Genomic DNA, 13,771 nt, shown 5'->3' with positions numbered 1-13,771 from the left:
ATCCTGGGCTGAGAGAGGGGATCCTGGGCTGAGAGAGGGGATCCTGGGGCTGAGAGAGGGGATCTGGGGCTGAGAGAGGGGATCCTGGGCTGAGGGAGGGGATCCGAGGCTGAGGGAGGGGATCCTGGGGCTGAGGGAGGGGATCCTGGGGCTGAGGGAGGGGATCCGAGGCTGAGGGAGGGGATCCGGGGCTGAGGGAGGGGATCCTGGGGCTGAGAGAGGGGATCCTGGGGCTGAGGGAGGGGATCCGAGGCTGAGGGAGGGGATCCTGGGGCTGAGAGAGGGGATCCTGGGGCTGAGAGAGGGGATCCTGGGGCTGAGGGAGGGGATCTGGGGCTGAGGGAGGGGATCCTGGGGCTGTGTGGAGGGGGTTGCCCAGCCCCCAGCACCCCCCAGCGGGGAGCACGCTGCCAGGGCACTGTGAGTGCAGGTCGAGGGGGCTCTGCTTGGACACATGTCTGCTCAGGGACTTTATTGGGGTGTTGGAGGCTGCTGCAGGCACTGGGGCACAAAGCAGTGTGGGGACAGGATGAGGACAGGCACGGCTGCCAGCACAGGGAGCCCCAGGGCTGGCACCTGGGCTGACCCGTGGCTCAGTCCTGTGTGGCTGTGGGTGATGGATGAGGCCAGGGCTGAGCTCTGGACACCTCCTGGTCGTGCTCTGCCCCTATGGCTTCGATTCTGGAAGGGAAAGGGCAGTGCTGAGGGGCTGGGGAGGTGGCTGAGCCCAGCACCGGGGCTGGAGACCCTCCTCTGCCTCCCTGAGCAGGATAAACGATGGGGCTGTCCTCAGGGACCCAGCCCCTACCCCAAGGTGTCCCTGTCCCAGGAGCAGCCCTCACCCCAGGAACCACCAATGCAGCCCCACTTGGCCCAGCCTGACCCGGGGGGGTGAAGGGGGCTTTGCTTTGACAGGGTGCATTTGATGCCCATCTGGTGATGGTTTGCCACCTCCTCACCCCACACAAGGGCATGGAGGGAGCCTGTCCTGGGGGATGCCCTGGCATGGACATGGACTCCCGGTGCCAACCCAGCCCCCCTGAGGCAGGACATGGCTGTGGGGCAGTGTGGGTCTGGCCCAGTGTGCCCAACCTGCAGCCCAGGCAGGGAGAACCCACGTGGGGTTCAGACTGGCACATGGCAGTGCCCACAGCATGATCCAGGACCCCCAACTCACCATCGAGGATGTGAAACTCATCTGTGGTGGTGCAAAACCCTGCAGGAGACAGAGCCTGGGCAGTCACCCTGCCTGGGGGGCACCAGGGAGCTCCAGCCCCACACCCAGGGCTGCAGCCCCCACGTGTGGCTCTGCTGCAGGTGACACGAGGCCACAAACGGCTCAGAGCCACCTGGCAGTGCCTCCCCCTCCCTGCTCTGGGTGCCCCTGCTCTGGGGGTCCCTGTGCCACCCACCATATGTCGGGAAGTAGTAGATGAGGTCCTGGCTCAGCCCCACGGCCCTGGCTCGCTGCTCAAACCTGTCGGCGATGGCGTCACTGACCCGGCTGCTCCGTCCTGTGTGGGGAGGGAAACCTGTCAGCAGCCTGCAGCCTGGCCTGGCCCTGCCCCAAAGCTCCAGCCTGGCCCTGCCCCAAAGCTCCCCCCCCCTGCAGCGAGGCTTCAGGCCAGGGGCTCTGCCAGCTCACTGGTTCTCCCAGAGCTGCTCCTCATGACAGCATCTGGGGACAACTCTCCATCTGGGGTCTGTGCCCCACACAGCCCATCCCTGTGTTTGTCTCCTCAGGCATCCCCAGAGCCCCCCATGGGTTTCCCACCCCTCTGCTGTCCCATCCTTCCCCTGCCACAAGCCCCAGGTGCCGACTCACCGTACAGCTTGAGAGAGATGCTGCGACCCCGCTGGTAGTAGAGGATGGCGTAGCTGCTGTGGTCTGTCTCACCCACCAGCATGTGCACTGTGCCACCATAGCCATGGCCTGCAGGGCCATGGAATCATCACATTGTTTGGGTTGTTAAAGCCCCTGAAGCTGCTGCAGTGCCAGCCCTGCCCTCACCCTGCCCAGCCCAGCACTGACCCACGGCCTCAGCACCTCAGCTCCACGGCTTTGGGATCCCTGCAGGGCTGGGCACTGCCCCAGCTCCCTGGGCAGCCTGGCACAGGGGCTGACACCCCTCATGGCAGAGGGCACCTGGCTAGTCCTGGTGAAGCCCAGGGAGCCCCAGACTCCTTTTCACCAGGAGTGGAAATCAGGCCCCAAGAGGGTGCAGCCCCACAGGGTTCCCCACCAGTGGGCACCAGCCCACGGCACTGCCCGTGATGGCATCCAGGTGGGATACTGGGAGGACACTGGGACTGACACCAAAGCCCTGCTGAGAGCCCCTGCAGCCCCCCAAACCTCCCTCACCCTTGAGGAGGAAGCCGCCATGGGCCTGGGCAGGGAGGTAGCGCTGCCAGATCTCCCAGCACGTCCCGTCCCTGCGTGGGGAGAGGAGGAGGTTGGTGGCAGGAGCTGGGCAGGACCCAGCCTCGGTCCCTGCCCACCCTATTTGCCACAGCACAGACAGGACCTGTTCCCTTTGGGCTTTTCTGCCCAGGGAGATGCTGCAAAGGGGTGTCCCAGAGCCCAACAGACACAGCAAGATACAGAGCTCAAAGACCAGCAGAGCCCAGGGGCTCATTGCCCCCTCCCCTGGAGCTTGGAGCCTGGCTCAGCCCCTCAGCACTCCCTGGGCTGGGGAGAAGCTGCCTCTGGATGTGCTGGAGATCCCCCTCCTCAGCAGTGCCATCACTGGTGTGGCCCAAAGAGCTGGTCCCTGTCTGGGCAGCCATGCAGCAACTATGTGTCTGTCTGCTGCCTCAGTTTCCCCAGCCTGGGCTGGTGGCCAGGCAGATGGCAGGGAGCCAGCCCACCGTGGCCAGGGCTTCTGCCTCAAAACATCCCAGAGATGCCACCCACACCTGCTTGTGGACAGCTCTCTCCTCTTTGGAGCACACAGCTGGGCTGCTGGTCCTGCTCTGACCTGCCTGCATTGTCCCATCCAGCATCCTCATCCCTACCTAAAGCCACTGATCCTGCTCTGACCTGCCTGCATTGTCCCATCCAGCCTCCTATGTCCCATCCAGCGTCCCCTATTCCCACCCCAGGGCACTGGTCATGCTCCAACCTGCCTGCAGCGTCCCTGTCCCATCCAGCATCCCTGTCCCATCCAGCATCTCTGTCTCATCCAGCATCTCTGTCCCATCCAGCATCTCTGTCCCACCCAGCATCCCCATCCCCACCCCAGGGCACTGATCCTGCTCTGACCTGCCTGCTGTGCCCCCGTCCTGTCCCCGTGGCTGATGTCACTCACAGCCTCCTGAAGGTGCTGATGACCAGGCTCTGCTCATCCGGGACACTCACGGTCACGGCCGTGGCCTCCAGCCGGTGGCTCTGCTCTGCCAGGGCGCTGCAGGGGGAGACCATGCCGACCAGGAACCAGCTCCCTGCGAGCTGTGGGCACGGCGGCGGCACCGTCTGGCAGCCCAGCACGCTGGGTGCCCCCACCCTGCAGCCCCCAGCGCCCACCGCCCCCAGCCCCCTGCTCTCCGGGCACCTCTGCCCATGGCCCAGCCCCTCGGCGTGTCCCGGGGGCGCCGCGGCGGCCGGGACAGAGCAGGGGGCTGCGGGGACGGGTGGCCGCGGTGTCCCCCACGCCTCACGCTCCGGGGGAAGCGAGCGCCCAACCCGAGCCCGAGCACGGCCGCACCGGCCCCGGGGCTGCAGCCGGACCGAGGGTCCCCGGGCGGCTCCGCGGCCAGCCCCGGGCTCCTGCCAGCCCCGACGGCAGCGGCTGGGCACAGGCTGCGGGGCAGCTCGGAAGGGACACGCCGGGGGCAGGAAGGGCTGCGGCCCCCGCGCAGCCCCGGCCCCTCACCTGGGCGAGGCCGAGCCCCTCCGGGGCCGCCACCTGCTCCAGCGGGCTCTGGGGAGCGGGCGGCCACCGCCCCAGCCCCGGCGAGGCAGCGAGGAGCAGCCCGAGGAGCAGGAGGGGACGCAGGGCCGCCATGGCACCGACCCGCTGTGCCGGGAAGCGGCGGGGGCGGGCGGGCAGCGGCCGGGCGGGCGGCGGTGAGGGCTCAGGGTCGAGCGGGCAGGGCTCAGGGTTAAGGGGGGCGCGGGGGCCGGGTGTCCCCACCGGCGGGCACCGGGGCGCAGCGGAGCCCGGGAGCGGGGAGGGATGGGGGCACCCGGGACGGGACGGGACGGGACGGGACGGGACGGGGGGTCCGGTGCTGGCTCCGGCCCCGCGGGGGGAGCGGGCGGCGATGGGGGCGGGGCTTGGCGGGAGGGGCGGGGCCTGTGGACGGGGCGGGGCCTACGGCGCGTGGCTTGAAGAGGGGCGGGGCCTCGCCGACGGGGCGGGGCTGATCGGCGAGGGGGGCGGTGGCTGGCGAGCGAGCTCGCGGCGCTCGGCTAGCTGCGCCTAGCGCCGTGCGGGGAGCTCCGGGCTCGAGCTCTCGGGCCTGCGGGCGAGAGGAGGCGCGCGCGGTGATTGGAGGAGGCGCGCGGCGGAAGGGGGCGCGGCCGGAAGCGGGGCGCGAGGGGGCGGGGCCAGCGGAGGCGCCGGAGGTGCCGCCAGGGGCCGGGGGGAGCCCGGGGGGTCCCGGGGGGCTGCGGCGGGCCCGGGCCCGGCCTGCGCTCGCCTGACCCCCCCCCCCACTCGCTCTGTCCCCGCAGGCCCTTGGCAGGATGACACGATGTCCGCGGGCGGCGGCCCCCTGCTCCCCGACAGCGTCCTCTACGAGATCTTCCTGTACCTGGGCCACGCCGACGTGCTCGCGGCCGCGCTGGTGTGCCGGCAGTGGAGCGCCGTCGCCCGCGACGAGTTCCTGTGGAAGGAGCTCTTCTACCGCTACTACCGCGTGTCCCGGGACGTGCCGCGGCACCCAGGTGCGCTCCGGGCCGGGGGAGGGGAGCGAGGGGCTGCCCCGGGAGCGGCGCCCGCCGCCAGCCTGCGGGGACGACCCTCGGGCCGCGCGGGAAGGGTGCTGGAGCTGCACAAACCCTTCGGCAAGGGCCGTGGGAGGGCCGGGGATGCTGCCATTTCCCCTCGCTTCCCTAGCAAGGGTCTTCCGGAGCTGTCCGCGGCCGCCCCGGCGCTGCGGCTGCTGCTGGAGGTGCCGAGGAGCCGCAGTGAGTCAGTGCCTGCAGCCGCACAGCCCAGTTGGATTCCATCATAATCGCTGCTGGCTTTTCCTGAGCAGGACCTCGCAGGGAGCCTTTGCTTCGGCCACTGTGCCTCTGTCCCCAAGTCCAGGAAGAGCTGCAGCTACACCCGAGCTGCTGAGGCTGTTTCCATAAGGGGCAGGCAGCAGAGCAGCCCTGCTGGGGAGGGGGACTCGTGTGCCTGCTTGTCTGCCCAGGGGGGTGGATGTGCAGCATTAATTGTACAGCAGGCGAATACTAAAGCAGCTGCTGACCCACTTTGCAAGGGCAGGTTGGGCTTGATCTTGGCCTCAGCCCACAGTATGAAAATGACCCATTAGCAGTTGGCATCACCTGAGCCTGGCTGGTCCTTCCCTGGGCAGACTCAGGGTAGCAGTGTATGGTCACAGGATCCCAGTATGGTAGGGTGGGAAGGGCCCTGCAGAGCTGCTCCATCCCAGCCCCTGCTAAAGCAGGTTCCCCTCGCTCAGGGGACACAGGAACGTGTCCAGATGAGTTTGGAAACCTCCTGAGAAGGAGCCTCCACACCCTCCCTGGGCAGCCTGGGCCAGGGCTCCCTCACCTCAGCACCAAAGTAGCTTCTCCTTGTGTTTAAGGGGAACCGTTTGTGTTCCAGCTTGTGCCCATCACCCCTTGTCCTGTCACTGGAAACCACAGAAAAAAGTGTCACCCCATCCTCCTTACACCCACCTTTAGGTACTTACCAGTGTTGATGAGGTCCCCTCAGCCTTCTCTTCTCCAGGCTGAACAGCCCCAGGTCCCACAGCCTTTCCTCAGAAGGAAGATGCTCCAGTCCCCTCAGCATCTTGCTGGCCCTGCACTGGCCTCTCTCCAGCAGTTCCCTGTCCCTCTGGAGCTGGGGAGCCCAGAACTGGACACAGGACTCCAGATGAGGCCTCAGCAGGGCAGAGCAGAGGGGCAGCAGAACCTCCCTGGCCCTGCTGCCCACACTCAGCACCCCCCAGGATGCCCCTGGCTGTGCCCACAAGCACGTTGCTGCTCATGTTGTTTGTTGCCCAGAAAGGGGAGCATGGAAACACCATGAAGCCCCGAGAGCTGTGCTCAGGCCATGGGGACAGTGGCCCCAGCAGAGCTCCTGCATGGCCAGGGGGTGCTGAGGCTGTGCTGAAGGACAGCTGGGCTGTGGCTGTGCCCCCTGACACCCCCCTTCCCCTGCTCCTGCCCTCCAGCCGCCGTGTCCTGGTACGACGAGTTCCGGAGGCTGTACGACACCATCCCCTGTGTGGAGGTTCAGGCTCTGAGGGAGCACAATGACCAGGTTCTGCACCTCAGCTTCTCCCACTCTGGCTGCTTGTTTGCATCATGCTCCAAAGACTGTACTGTCAAGGTAAAGTGTCAGCTTCCTTCCCAGCCCCGCTGTGGGGCAGCCCCTGGGGAGGGCAGCTTTGCCCCAGGAATGCTGGGGATGCGCCCCAGGGGCTGGAGCCAGGGCCTGGCTGGCTGCTTCCCAGGGGCAAACTCAGCCCAGGGAAGAGAAGGACAGGAAACAATCCTGAGAGACTGAAGAACAGAGGGATGTGGTGCAGGAGAGGGAGGTGGAGGAGCACAGAACAGGACAGAGCAGGAGAGACAGGCAGGAAAGTGGGGACAGACTGCAGGGGAGAGAGGGTAAATAAGGGCAGGAAATCCAACACAGTGATAGAAAAGAGGACAGGGAGCAGGAGAGGAGAAAGGGTATAGGAGAGACTGGGGGGAATTAGGAAATACAGCCAAAGAGTCAGTCAGAGAAAGAGAAAAATAGTGATGGGCTGAAGACAGAGAGAGAGGAGTTAAAAGATGGGATCAGGGCACACAGAGTGATGGGCACAGAGCAAAACCAGCAATTATGGGCAACTGCCCCTATTGCTTGAGCCCTGGAGATGGTGATCTGCTGCAGGAGTTGTCTTCTGGGAGTGGGGGTTTTGGGAGGAAGCTCTCTGAACATGCTGAGGTGCTGGTCTCACCATGCCAGAGCCCTGCTGGTGCAGATCTCACTATGCCAGAGCCCTCCTGGTGCTGGTTCCACTGAGGTGCCTGAACACCTTCTCCTTAGCTGATGGAGAAGCAGTTTGCCTTCAGCCACTCTCCTCAGTCCCCTGTCAGGGGAATCAAGGGGGAAATTGGGACTGGGAGGCTGTTAAATAGGATCTTTGATACTTTTCTCCCCCTTGTCCCAGTGAGCACCGACTGGACAGATAAAGTAGAACCACTCTCAGGCTCCTCAGCAGCTTCCTGATGGTTTGTCCCTCTGCCTTTAGATCTGGAGCAATGAGCTGGACATCTCCCTGCAGCACAGCTCCAACATGAGGCCCTACAACTGGAGCTACACACAGTTCTCCCAGTTCAACTCCGATGACTCCCTCCTCCTGGTGTCGGGCGTCTTCGTGGGGCCTCACAACTCCTCCTCGGGGGAGATCGCTGTGATCAGCATGGGTATGGGGTGCAGGGGCTGGGAGAGTTGGGGTGCTGCTGCCCCTGCCCTTGCAGCTGCCCCATGTCCTCAGCATGTCCCACCACCTGTGGGAAGGGCCCTGATGGCTGTTTCCCAGGGCAGCCCCCCAGGAGCCTTTGCTCTGCCCAAGCTGCTGCCTCATCACCTCCAGGCATCTGGTTACTGGCACATTGCTGCTGCTGCCAGGGGCAGGGGCAGCACATGGGGCACCCACAGAACCTGCTGTCAGGGCCCTGCTCATGCTTCAGTGCAGTGGGACCCTCCCCAGGCTCTCTGGGTGGTTTTGGGGAACTTGAACCTACTGTGCCAGACCCCTCCTGGTGCTGGTCTTGCTGTGCCAGAGCCCTCTTGGTGTTGGTCTAACTGTGCCAGAGCCCTCTTGGTGCTGGTTCCCCCATGCAGAGCTCTCTCTCAGTGCCAGTGCAGCTGTGCCAGAGCCCATGGAGTGCTGCAGAGCTCGCAGCTGCCTCACAGAGGCCCCAGGGGTGGAAGTGCAGGAAGTTTGAACATGTTGGACTCGTTCTTGCCCTCAGGTGTCTGCTCTGGGCCGTGCTGGGAGGAGGCTGTGGGCTTGGGTTGCTCCCCAGCCTGGCTCCATCTGGCTGCCCTTTTGTTTTGGTTCCCCTGTGTGTGCCCTCCACACACATCTCTACAGGAGAGGGGTGCCCCAGGAGGCAGTGCCCAGCGTGGGATGCTGCTGTGCCCGAGACCAGAGTGCCAGGGTTTCCCCAGGGCCTTCCTCAGGAGCCATCACCTCCTGCTCAGGTCTCCCCTCCCTTGCAGAGAACTTCACGCTGCTCTCCAGGGTGAGGAACAAACCCTACGATGTGTTTGGCTGTTGGCTGAACGAGACCAACCTCATCTCGGGCAACCTGCACCGCATCGGCCGCGTCACCTCCTGCTCTGTGCTGTGGCTCAACAACGCCTTCCAGGTGAGGGGCCTGTGCTGCAGCTGGGCCTGGGGCAGGATGGGCTGTGGGAGGGAATCACAGTTGTTTTGGTTAAGAAAAAGCCCTGGAAGCTGCTGCAGTGCCAGCCCTGCCCTCACCCTGCCCAGCCCAGCACTGACCCACGGCCTCAGCGCCTCAGCTCCACGGCTTTGGGATCCCTCCAGGGCTGGGCACTGCCCCAGCTCCCTGGGCAGCCTGGCACAGGGGCTGACACCCCTCTCAGGGAAACAGTTCTGCCTCAGCTTCAATCTCAACCTCCCCTGTGGCAACCTGAGCCCATTTCCTCTTGTCCTGTCACTGGACCCCCAGCTCCCTGCAGCCTCCTATCAGGGAGTGTCAGAGAGTGCTGCTGTCTCCCCTCAGGCTCCTCTTCTCCAGGCTCAACACCCCCATTCCCTCAGCCCCTCCCCAGCCCCATGTAGCAGCACAGGGAGGTCCCTGTGGCAGGTGCCTGCTGAGGAGCTCCAGGCCTGGGCACCCCGCTCTGCCTCAGCCATCGCAGTGACCCTGCAGTGGGTGCTTTCTGCTCCCTCCTCCCCTCTGCTTGCAGGGTGTGGAGTCAGAGAACGTGAACGTGGTGAAGAGACTGTTCAAGATCCAGAACCTGAACGCCAGCACCATCAGGACCGTGATGGTGGCCGACTGCAGCCGCTACGACAGCCCTGACCTGCTGCTGGACTACGAGGAGCAGCTCGCTGCTGCCCCCACCCGCCCCGCCTCGGAGCTCGGCAGCGACAGCGAGGAAGAGGAGGCCAAGCCCAGGCAGGCTCCAGAGCCAGCAGCACAGGAACTGCCAGGGGACGGGGGGGTGCCAGCAGAGGAGGGGCTGCAGCAGTTCATTGATGATATCATGGGGGGCCGTGTCAGAGCCTCCCTGAGCGAGGCAGAGCTGGAGACCAGAGTGGCCGAGCTCTTCGTGCGCACCCGAACGAAGCCTCCTGAGCTCAACCTGCTCCCAACTGACAGCACCAGCAAGACAAAGTACTTGATCTTCACCACAGGCTGCCTCACCTACTCCCCACACCAGATAGGTAAGGCCATGGCTGCAGCTGGGCTGTGGGGCAGGAGCTGCAGGTGGGCTCAGGCTGATGGATTCCTGGCCCAGGAGCCTTTGAGGTGCCTCATCCCTGGAGGGTTTCTCCCCACACACTTACCAGAGGGCTCCTGTGTGGCTGCCAGGCGAGAAAGTTGTGGTGAGGGCTGAGCAGGAGATACAGGAGGAAGTCCCAGGCTGCAGGAGGTGGATGGTGGGGTGAGCAGAGCAGGCTGGCTGCCTCACCAAAAGCTCCCAGAGCTGTGGAGGAGTTCGGTAGGAAGGAGCAAACAGGTCCATGGAGTGCAGGGAGAGAAGTACAGCTGCTGCCAGGAGAGAAGGACTCTTCTGCAAGGACAGTGTGGGTTCCTTTTGCTGCTGGGGCAATGGCAGCCTCACTGTCCCCCTGTGGGCTCTTCTGCCCCTCCTGCACTGAGTCTGGCACCAGTACAGCTCAGTAAGGAAGCAGAGACAGCTCTCAAAGCTCTGGGCAACTTGGGCAAGTCACTTGTTCTTTGCCCAGCTTGGGGTGTGGCAGCTCTGGCTGTGGGGCTCCACCAGCTTCTGGCACAGCCTCCCAGGGCTTTGTTGCCTTGGGCCTCTGGTGAGCCCATGTCCCATGGCACAGAGAGGCTGTTGGGGGGCTGCACCCTCACTCAGCTCCTGCCACAGCCTCGACTCACTGTACAGTGCTGTGTCTGCCCCTGGGGGTGTGTCAGGCCAGGCCCTGGGCATCTGCTGAAGGGGCCAACACGTCCCTTTGGGCAGTGTCCTGACCAAAAGCACAGCTGGGGAACCTGTGGCAGCCTGGCAGGGCCAGCAGCCCCTCTCCTTGCACTAAGGGAAGCCCCTTCTCGCTGCTGCCCTGTGGAACCACCTGAGTCCCTTTCTGTCCCCAAGGGATCAAAAGGATCCTGCCCCATCAGATGACGACGGCCGGGCCGGTGCTGGGGGAGGAGCGACGCTCTGATGAGTTCTTTGACTCGCTGGATCACGTCATCGACATCCACGGGCACATCATTGGCATGGGGCTGTCCCCTGACCACAGGTGAGCGCCACAGGGGGCTTGGGGGCAGGGGGACAGAGGGCAGGATAGAGTGAGGTGCCTGTGCCTGTCTGTGGCCCACTGCAGGTAGCACAATCATGGAATCATTTCAGTGGGAAAAGCCCCTGAAGCTGCTGCAGTGCCAGCCCTGTCCTCACCCTGCCCAGCCCAGCACTGACCCACGGCCTCAGCACCTCAGCTCCACGGCTTTGGGATCCCTCCAGGGCTGGGCACTGCCCCAGCTCCCTGGGCAGCCTGGCACAGGGGCTGACACCCCTCTCAGGGAAACAGTTCTGCCTCAGCTCCAGCCTCAACCTCCCCTGGGGCAACTTGAGGCTACTTCATAGAATCCCAGAGTCCCAGCCTGGTGGGGGTGGGAAGGGCTCTGCAGAGCTGCTGCAGCCCCAGCCCCTGCTCAAGCAGGTTCCCCTGGCTCAGGGGACACAGGAACGTGTCCAGGTGGGGTTGGAAACCTCCTGAGAAGGAGCCTCCACACCCTCCCTGGGCAGCCTGGGCCAGGGCTCCCTCACCCAACAGTAAAAAAGCTTCTCCTTAGGTGGAACCTTTTGTGTTCCAGCTTTTGTCCATTACCCCTTGTCCTTTCCCAGCCTGGCAAGAAGCATCTCAGCATCTCCCGTGGCTCAGGGGGGTTTTGCTGCTCTGGGCTGCTGACGGGGGCACCTGGGAAGCGTTTGCTCACAGCCCTGTGCTCACAGTGGGGTGTGGGCTCCCCCCTGCCCCCTCCCCAGGTACCTGTACGTGAACAGCCGCGCCTGGCCTCGGGACTGTGTCATCTCCGACCCGATGCAGCCGCCTCCCATCGCCGAGGAGATCGATCTGCACGTCTTCGACCTGAAGACCATGAAGGAGGTGAAGAGAGCCCTCCGTGCACACCGGGCCTACACACCCAACGAGGAGTGCTTCTTCATCTTCCTGGATGTCAGCAGGGACTTCGTGGCCAGGTGGGTGCCTTTAGGGGTGGGCAGGATCCCCACCCTGCATTGGCTGGGCTGTGGGGCTGGGCTGGGCGCTGGGAGCTCATGTGTGAGTGGGAACACTGAGGGGTGTATAGAGAGCTGAGGGCCTGAATCGGGGGGTGCTGGTAAAGGCATCACCCTGTGCGAAACAGGTGAGGAAAGGGGAAGTGTGGGGCACGTTTGGCAGTGGGCAGCAGATGCCCTTCTTGGGGGCTGCAGTGAGTTGGAGCCTCCAGAGCTGGGGGCAGCCACTCCGGCTGGGCTGGAGCCCAGAGGGGCCAGGGCTGTGGCTGGAAGCTGCCAGGGTGGGCTCCTTACCCCGCTGTGTCCCGGGCTGCAGCGGGGCAGAGGATCGCCACGGCTACATCTGGGACCGCCACTATAACATCTGCCTGGCCAAGCTGCAGCACGACAACGTGGTGAACTCGGTGGCGTTCAGCCCGGTGGAGCAGGAGCTGCTGCTGACGGCCAGCGACGACAGCACCATCAAGGTGTGGCGCTCACCGCGGGCGCTGCGAGGCCGCCGCGCCAGCCGCCCACGGCCCCGCAAGCTGCTCTTCTCCTGGCTCATGAACCAGAGCAGCTGAGCCCGGCACACGCTGCAGCTTCCTCACCGGAGAGCTCGGCACGGGGCGGGAGGGAGCCGGCGCCGGGAGCTGCTGCGTCCCTCTGAACGGCAAAGGTGGAAGGGAAAGGGGCCGAGGGCTCAGGCCGGGCCTGACGCCCTGCAGTGCCCAGCTCAGGCTCTCCACGGCTTCTCACCGGCGCTGCTGCTTGGGCACAGCTGGCACAGGGAGCTCGGGGCTCCCCCCACAACCTGAGGCAGATCCCTCCAGCGCGGTGGCCGTGAGCCGGGCCGTGGCCGAGCTCGCCGGGAGCCGCCGCTGTCCTCGCCTGGGCAGTTGCTGCAGCGCCGCCTGACAGCGGGACTCTGGGCATGGAGTAGTTGGAGCGTGGGTTGTCCCAACCCTCCTGCGGCAGCTCGGTGGCTGCTGGGCCGGGGGGCGGGGCTGGGGGTCTGGCTGCTGTCACAGCCCCTTCCCCACGATGCGTGTGGCTGGCAGCAGCTTCCCCCCAGGAGCAGGGAGGGTCGGTGCTCACATGGTGCTGCCTTGGCCCCGTCTTCCTCTGAAGCAGCACCTGAGGCAGCCACAGCCTTGGGACTGTATTTCTTGCAGGGGCTCCCTGAGGAGGGCTGGTGGGGCTCAGGCACAGCCCCCTCACGCTGCTCAGTCGTGGCACTTTAGGTTCTCTTGGTATGTTTCTGGTGAAGAGGGGTGGGCACCCAGGGGTGGCTGCAGGAACTCACCTCCCAGTGCTGGGGCCACACAGCCCTCCTCACCCTGACAGTCCAATAAGCTTCCTTCCTTCCCTCCTTCCTTCCTTCCGGGGATTGGCTCCTCCAGAGCTGCTGCTGAGGCCCCCTCAGGCAGTTACAAACTCAGGGGTGTTTACTCTGGCTCTGTCCCTGAAGCTTTTCCCCTGGCAGCAGGTAACCAAATGTGAGTCTATTTCAGCTCCTCATCTTGCCTTGGTGCAGAGGGCCAGGGCTGGTGATGTCCCCAGGAGCTGCAGTCGCCCCTGGGAGCTCAACTTTGACTGAGGGGGTGTTTGGGCTGCTCTGGGGGCAGGTGCCTGTGCCACTCACAGCCTGGGCTGGCACAGCCTGAGGGGAGGCAGCAGCTCCTGTCCTGAGATGCCCCAATGACTTCAATCCCAGGCAGGAAGCTCCAACCCTCGCTGTGCTGTGCCCTGGCAGCTGCCCAGGGCTTTATCCAAACCCCCTGAACTCAGGGTCTCTGTCAGCACAGGACTGTTAGAAACCAGGGAGCCCTGTGTGTGTGTGTGTGTGTGTGTGTGTGCACAGCATCCACAGCCAGCTCTGCACAGCCACACAGTGAAGGAACAGCCTCTGCCTCCACCCCCAGGACTCTGACATCTCCCTGTGCCCCTGGAGCAGCGAGCCAGGGGCACCCAGGGTGTCTGCACCGTTTTGCTCTTCACTATGGCATTGAATAAACGTTCTGCTAAAGCATCTCTGCAACATGAGGGTATTCTTCTGGGTGCTGTCCTTCCCCTGAAGCAGAACCGAGGCCCCATGGCTCTGCCAGCCTCTGCTGAGCGTGCCCAGAGGCTGCCAGCCCACCCTG

General features: G+C 64.7%; 2 protein-coding genes across 4 annotated transcripts; one reads left to right on the top strand and one right to left on the bottom strand.

The window, feature by feature from the left end:
- Nucleotides 1-335: 335 nt before the first annotated feature.
- On the bottom strand, nucleotides 336-4,209 carry C8G (complement C8 gamma chain). Of its 2 annotated transcripts, none has more exons than XM_062011671.1 (7): nucleotides 3,873-4,209; nucleotides 3,309-3,448; nucleotides 2,363-2,433; nucleotides 1,826-1,933; nucleotides 1,350-1,514; nucleotides 1,178-1,216; nucleotides 336-681 (listed from the first exon to the last, which is right to left on the bottom strand). In XM_062011671.1, exons 1-7 carry the CDS (start codon nucleotides 4,002-4,004, stop codon nucleotides 668-670), a joined length of 669 nt encoding a protein of 222 aa, XP_061867655.1. In that variant the 5' UTR covers nucleotides 4,005-4,209; the 3' UTR covers nucleotides 336-667. The 2 variants fall into 2 exon arrangements, with proteins under 2 accessions (XP_061867655.1, XP_061867656.1); XM_062011672.1 differs by having other exon boundaries at nucleotides 1,413-1,514.
- A 289-nt stretch (nucleotides 4,210-4,498) lies between these two features.
- FBXW5 (F-box and WD repeat domain containing 5) lies at nucleotides 4,499-13,656 on the top strand. Of its 2 annotated transcripts, XM_062011661.1 has the most exons (9): nucleotides 4,499-4,567; nucleotides 4,676-4,888; nucleotides 6,355-6,512; nucleotides 7,423-7,597; nucleotides 8,400-8,548; nucleotides 9,117-9,597; nucleotides 10,500-10,647; nucleotides 11,361-11,606; nucleotides 11,962-13,656. In XM_062011661.1, the coding sequence occupies exons 2-9, from the start codon at nucleotides 4,696-4,698 to the stop codon at nucleotides 12,206-12,208; spliced, it is 1,797 nt and encodes a 598-aa protein (XP_061867645.1). In that variant the 5' UTR covers nucleotides 4,499-4,567; nucleotides 4,676-4,695; the 3' UTR covers nucleotides 12,209-13,656. The 2 variants fall into 2 exon arrangements, with proteins under 2 accessions (XP_061867645.1, XP_061867643.1); XM_062011659.1 differs by lacking the exon at nucleotides 4,499-4,567 and having other exon boundaries at nucleotides 11,394-11,606.
- The last annotated feature ends 115 nt before the right edge of the window (nucleotides 13,657-13,771 follow it).

This window comes from Colius striatus, chromosome 19 (assembly GCF_028858725.1).
Source record: "Colius striatus isolate bColStr4 chromosome 19, bColStr4.1.hap1, whole genome shotgun sequence".
Classification (NCBI taxonomy): domain Eukaryota; kingdom Metazoa; phylum Chordata; class Aves; order Coliiformes; family Coliidae; genus Colius; species Colius striatus.
The sequence above is the reverse complement of the archived record's forward strand: the minus strand, read 5'-3'. Positions and strand labels throughout refer to the sequence as shown.